The sequence below is a fragment of the Pholis gunnellus genome (genome assembly GCF_910591455.1).
Source record: "Pholis gunnellus genome assembly, chromosome: 21".
In the NCBI taxonomy this organism is placed as follows: domain Eukaryota; kingdom Metazoa; phylum Chordata; class Actinopteri; order Perciformes; family Pholidae; genus Pholis; species Pholis gunnellus.
Genome location: NC_136548.1, coordinates 1,153,770 through 1,160,344, shown reverse-complemented (window position 1 = coordinate 1,160,344; position 6,575 = coordinate 1,153,770). Strand labels below are relative to the sequence as shown.

Below are 6,575 nucleotides of genomic sequence, written 5' to 3'. Positions count from 1 at the left end.
TCCATTACTAAAGCTAACCAAGTGGTTTTGTTGCCTGAACGTAAACGTAATTTAGAAAACAGTTTCTTTTTAATTATTTGTAATTTATTTGATTTACTTAATAGGGACAGTACACATTAATCAACATTACATTTTCCACCTCAATGTTTAGTTAGCTAAAGAGCTAATTGTCCCTGTCCAGGTTACTACAAATTAGTGGCCAAATATTTTACAAGGCATTAGTGAGCACTACAGTACAACCCAATTCTACACAATATAATAGTAGCAGATATGTAAAAACAATGAGGTTATGTAAGGTCAGTGTCAGAGATGAGGCTATGTAGTTACTCATGGTTTGGTTTGCTTTAATCTATTTTATTAGTTTCTGCTGAAAGGTTAGATAGTCTGTGCTCTCATGGGAGCAAGCCTATGTAAAACCTTAACGTTTCAAAACAGCCAAAGTGCCACAAGCAGTGAAAACACTGACATTGATATATGCATGTAAAACTGTTGCTGTGAAACATGTTTTCCTAATTTACATACAAATATCTTACTTTGGCGACAACGTTGCTCTGCAGTATACCAGAGTAATTAACCTACAACCCAAGAAAGGAGTTATATAAATGTAGATTGGATGTCTTTATGAGATGATAAGATAAGATGGTTTATCTATAGGCGTGAGTACAGATAAAGTCTGGGGTTATCTGCCTCTGCCATAGTCAGATTTGCTTCAGATCAGGTGATGTGCAGTACTCTGGTAATAGAATAGCAATCCCACAGATTACAATGTTCAAAACAATTTGTTGCAATACTGAGAGTAAACGGATCACAGGAGCGAAGGTCAAGGAAGCAGGAACTTTCAACCTGCACAAACACAAGTTTAGTTTACAGTCTTTGTGTAAATCCTCTGTAGTGCTGCTCCTCTGCCTCATTGGCAACTCTTTCTGTGCTGTTATGCGACCGCACGACAGTTCAGGATCTGGGTCCACCAGGAACAAGCTGCTGCTCATCTCCTTCGACGGTTTTCGCTGGGACTATGACAGAGATGTGGACACCCCTAACCTGGATAAGATGGCTCAGGGGGTGAAGGCACAATACGTCACACCACCCTTCCTCACCATCACCAGCCCATCACACTTTACCCTGCTCACAGGTATTGTAAAAAGAATCTCCAGATATTAACCTTGTTAAATTCACATTTTTTATTACAATTTTAAAATTAAACCAGAAAAGGGTGGTTAAAAGGCTATGATACACAGCATCACTGATACAAAAATGTAATTGCTCAAATAAATTTGGGATTAAGTCGCTGTTGTGACCAGGTGGCAACCTCCAGTTCTGAAAAGTGAAGCTAGTGTGGAAGTGACTTGCATTCTTTCTAATGTCCATCAGGGGGCGACTCCTCTGGTTGTATAGAAGTCTTTGAGAAAATGACTCTACTTCTCTCTTGATTTATTACCTCAGTAAACATTGTAAACATGAGTTTATGGTCCTAATCTCTAGTTTCAAGTCTTCTTCAATACAGCATGATGTTCATTTACCTAGTGATTGACAGGTCACTACCATGGTATTGTCCAGTTTGGAAGTTGTCCATTTATTTGTCTCAGAACGTTAACCCTAATGTATCCTAATGACCACAGTCGTGAGGATACATCATCTTGGAACCATGAATATCTATGAATGGCTGCCAAAGGCTGTGCCTGAGGTGTATGAATGTGGATACATTTAGGGTTCTGATGGGCAGGTGGCACCTTGCATGTTAGACTCTGCCATCAGTTTATGAATGGGTGTGAATTGGGGAATGGTGGCATGTAGTGTACAGCGCTTTGAGTGGTCGGAAGAATAGAAAGGCGTTATAAATGATATCAAGTCCATTTACCATTACCATTACCATTTACAAGCTTTTGTGCCAATCCATCCAGTAGATTTATTATTCACTGAATAATTGAAAACTTGTATTTCATTGTGGTGTTAGATGAATGGTCAGGGGATCACTAATGTATTGAGGACACATCCTTTTAGGACGATAAAAGTCTGTAAAAATTAGCATGGTGATACATCTGTTTGTCAAGATTTTTCAGTCTTGATTGAATTGGTGGATTCACTAACCAACGTAGCCGACCCTTAAGCCACACCGTAGCTAAAAGTAATGTAGGTCTAAATATATGCACATTTACAAATGTAAAAGTGTGCAACAAAAGTGTGTGTTCTCTATAATATAAAAAAGACTCATGGCCTTTCTTATATTATATTTTATTTAGAAACCCAATATTATGCTGTACCATGATACAAACTGTAATCTGTTGTCCCCCAGTGTGCAATCTGTTCACTACTGCAGGACTTGTTGTTCTATTACATTTTTTCATCTATATTTCCTCTTTTCATTAGGACGTTACATCGAGAATCATGGAGTAATTCACAACATGTGGTTCAACACTACTACTCAAGAGAAGAAGCAGTACTACATGACTCAGTTTGTTGATTCCTACTGGGACAATGGCAGCTTACCCATCTAGATAACAGCCCAAAGACAGGTTCTTTAGATCCATCTAACTTATTATACCTGCTGCCTAGCTTAACGATTTTCTGTATTTCTGGTTGTTGTATCTATGTGTCAATGAAAGACTTTGGACCTTTGTTCAAATAGTGTCTCTTTTTAGCAGAAAAACACCACAGGTCCCCGGGGAGCGCTTCATCCCAGCATGTCATCGAAAAACGTTTTTTTATGTTTCTATGTCAACAATATCTTGACATATCTTGACAATCAATATATCATCACTCTAACTATCGTTGTTTCAGCAACTATCATCGTCCCTTTGCTTTCTATTACCTAGTTGGGCTACTATCTAGTTGTTTGACATTGTTTTTTCACAATGAGCACCTACCTGAGGATGCCTGTCCTCACTTATTGAAAGGATGAGCTGTTCACTGCTTAATCTGACATCCGTAACGTTAGAGCAAGGAGGACAATTCATCAGATGCAACACGTAAGGCAAAAAAAGTCCATCCCTTATCTGCAACAATGTATGCCCAGTCAATCTACTCCCACAAATGGACTTTTCGGCCTTTGTTATGATAGTGGCTATCTAACATACAAAGCTAAGGATAGATAAAGAGGCCATAAAAAGCTTCTCCATTCTTTACAATCATGTCTCCAGTCCTTTTTGAATAATTATTGAATAATAGGGCTCACAGTGGACACTCAAAAAAGGTAGAGTGCTTGGGAAATAGATGGTGGGTGCAGCGTTTTTTTCTAGGTGTTTCTTTACTCTCTCCTCATTGGGGACAACAGAAAAAAGATGCTGGTGCTAAGATAAAAATGCTTCATGGATACAGGCCCTTATGTTTCATTCTTTGACAAACAGTTTTTCAGGAGCTCCTTTTCAGTAGTTGTGTTTTATATTCTTCCAGGGTTTGAAAGCAGGTTCTCTGCATTTCCCTGGCACAGCAGCCACCTACAAAGGAGAGACTGTGAAGGTTAGGCAAGTGGAACCTCGTTTCTATGATCATTCTAATGAGACAGATTGGAGGCTGAACATCGACAAGGTGATTGGAGAGTGGTTCCACCAACAAGACCTGGACTTTGTCTCCTTGTACTTTGGAGAACCAGATTCAACTGGCCACAAATATGGACCAGATTCCCCAGAACGTCGTGAGATGGTCCAGCAAGTGGACCGCACTGTGGGCTACATCCGGGACAAGATCCAAGACCATGGCCTTACTGACCGGCTCAACATTATCATCACTTCTGACCACGGGATGACTACAATTCTACGGGATGGACTAGTTAAGAAGATCATTCTCTCTAAGATCCCTGGCTTCAGCTTCAAGGATATCAAGTTCCATCTGGTGGATTATGGTCCAGCTGGGATGCTGCTTCCTAAAGAGGGGATGCTGGAGAAGGTCAATCAAGCTCTCAAAGGAAGCCATCCTCATCTCCATGTGTATAAAAAGGAGGAGATGCCAGCCAGACTGCACTACAGTAACCATCCTCGACTCCTGCCCATCATCCTCATCGCTGACCCTGGATATGTACTCAATGGGGTTAGAAAATGCACACATCAGTTATTAAATGTATTGAGACTATAACAAACCTGAATCTTAGAACCACTTTTTCACCAGAGTAGTCCTGAGGATGTATTTAAAAGCTGATTGTGGTATCTCCTCTTAAACTAAAAATTCTTCTAAATAGCTTTGAAGGAACTCTGCATTGAAACCCCGGGAAATCATAATGATAATGACAATACTAATTTGCTTGTTTTCTCTCCATAAATAGCTGTTCCCTGTGCAGTTCAATAAAGGAGAGCATGGCTTTGACAATCAAGTGATGGACATGAAGCCCCTCTTCAGGGTGGTGGGGCCTGATTTCCAGAAAGACCTGGTGTCTGGGCCTTTTGAGACAGTTAATGTGTATCCACTGATGTGCCATCTACTAGGAGTAAACCCTGAAATCAATGACGGACACTTGGACAATACCAAACACATGCTGGTCCCTAAGAAAAACAACAGTAAGAAATGTTGTGTAATGTTATACATCTGTCACCATTGTCATCCCTCAGTTCGATATCCGCTCTTCACTGAGCCCAGACGTGCAGTGGGGCAACCACATGTTGTACCTCTTCTTCAGGGAACGGAATTTATCGTCATAACATTTTGTTCCCTTTCAGTTTATTCACTCTGTAAAATATGGTACAAATATAGTATCGGACACACTCACGCCCGACAGAGCAGCCACCGAACCAGAGTCAAACACACACACACCTCCTTATGTAGGTATATACACATATACATATATATATACTCTATCTATATATATACCTCCCCCAGATCAGCAGTAACACCTAAAGACACACACTCTCTCACACACACACACACACACACACGCACACACACACACACACACACACACACACACAGAGTGAAACAGAGGGGTAATAAAACTTCACACACAAACACCTCCCTCCCACCAACAGGTCAGTAGACTCACTGGCAATCTACAAAATGTGTATTCATAATTCAAACTGTCGAAATACAGTAATGTACAAGTTATTTTGCCATTATTCACTTTCCTAAAGTCTCCTAAACTCTCCAAAACCACTCTTTGCATTTTACGCACGGACGCAGGCAGCAGACTATTGGTTATGCAGTTACTTCCGTGTTGTGGCTTTAAATCTACAGAAGCAGCACATCGTCGTTTTCGAAATTTCATTGGCTATACGAAGCGTCAGTCATCAGAACGATCGGTTACAATTGGCTCGATCTTTACACGAAAGAAGAGGGGCAGGCACTGTCCTTCAACGCGGACTCTTGATGGCTATTGTAGGCTGTGGACAGGACATGGAGCTCCTATTGGGTCAAGTGAGGTGTCAATCGAAAGGTCAGAGTGCAGGCGCCATTTTGAGACCCAGATACCGGGCGATGTTTACATGCGAAATGGAGTTACTACGGAAAATACATAAATAATCAGGCATATCTGCCGGCTAATTTGAAATGATGCAACAGCTGTCCGTGGGTATTTATGGACGTAATAATGTGTTTTGGACTAAATATTTTACTGGATTGGATCGTCTGGACCTTTGCCAATGTAACGAGACGGTTTTTGTTGGAATATTATGGATGGGCTTTTGACTTGACCTGACAAAAAACCACACTGTCATCACCACTCTTAGATTCAGAGAACAGATAGAGTGGCAATATACTGTACAACATAAGATAACCAACAATACAGAAGGTTAGTGTAAATAACTTTGTCTAGATAAGAGATACCCTGAAACACATCCATAAATCCAACTTTCTCTACTAACATTTGTGATAAAAGCATCATCCTCTCTGTTTGTGTCTGTGAGTGTCCCTTTCTGTGTTGTTTTTTCTGTATAGTTATCTCTCTCTTCTAATATGTTTCTGTCTGTCTGCAGATCCAGAAATAAATGTCCAGTTACAAGTGGTTGTCGGCTTATCAGCAGTGACTGGGTTTCTGGTACTGGTGTTCACAGTGTCCACTTCCTATGCTTGGTTCGAAAGGAGCAGAACAGAATGGAGGTAACAGGCTGTAATCATGTTATAACCATTTATTATAATTTGTGTGTTGCCCTTTCCTGGCCAAGTCACTCTTATCCATGACTGCTATGCAAATTGAAAATGTAAATTCAACATGTCAGTCTGATTTTATACATATGTGGGATTTAGAATTATGAATAAATTAATAGAATACCATCCAGATCAATATTACACTCTTGTCAAAGATTGCTGTTCCTTCATCCTATAACAAAAGGTGGAGACAATACAGTTTTATGTATTCATTCCAAATTCTGTTCTTTCTCACTTCACCTCTCTGTGGTCTTTTCTCTCTTTCTTCAGTTTCAAACCAAAACATGCTGCTGGTGAAGAAGATAAAGACGTGAGGCAAAGCAGTTTTTGAGATTCAGATTGATGTTTGGGAAAAGAAACACTATTCACCTAGTTAAAGGAATCATTTTCCATTAATTAAAAGGAAATGTAAATAGCTCTTGACTGAAGTTAACAGTGAATAATTATTGTCATGTCCATGAAAGTAATGACCTGGTTTGTTTGGTGGCTGGAAGGATATCTCAATTAGA

The 6,575-nt window shown here is 40.0% G+C and overlaps 1 protein-coding gene across 1 annotated transcript; it reads left to right on the top strand.

Moving 5' to 3' along the window:
• Nucleotides 1-963: 963 nt before the first annotated feature.
• Nucleotides 964-6,380, top strand: enpp7.2 (ectonucleotide pyrophosphatase/phosphodiesterase 7, tandem duplicate 2; the record flags this gene model as incomplete). Its single annotated transcript, XM_079182851.1, is given in 6 exon segments — nucleotides 964-1,132; nucleotides 2,368-2,492; nucleotides 2,496-2,513; nucleotides 3,391-4,023; nucleotides 4,256-4,487; nucleotides 6,337-6,380. Coding segments are annotated over 6 exon segments (1,134 nt in total). The 5' UTR covers nucleotides 964-1,050.
• Between the last annotated feature and the right edge of the window lie 195 nt (nucleotides 6,381-6,575).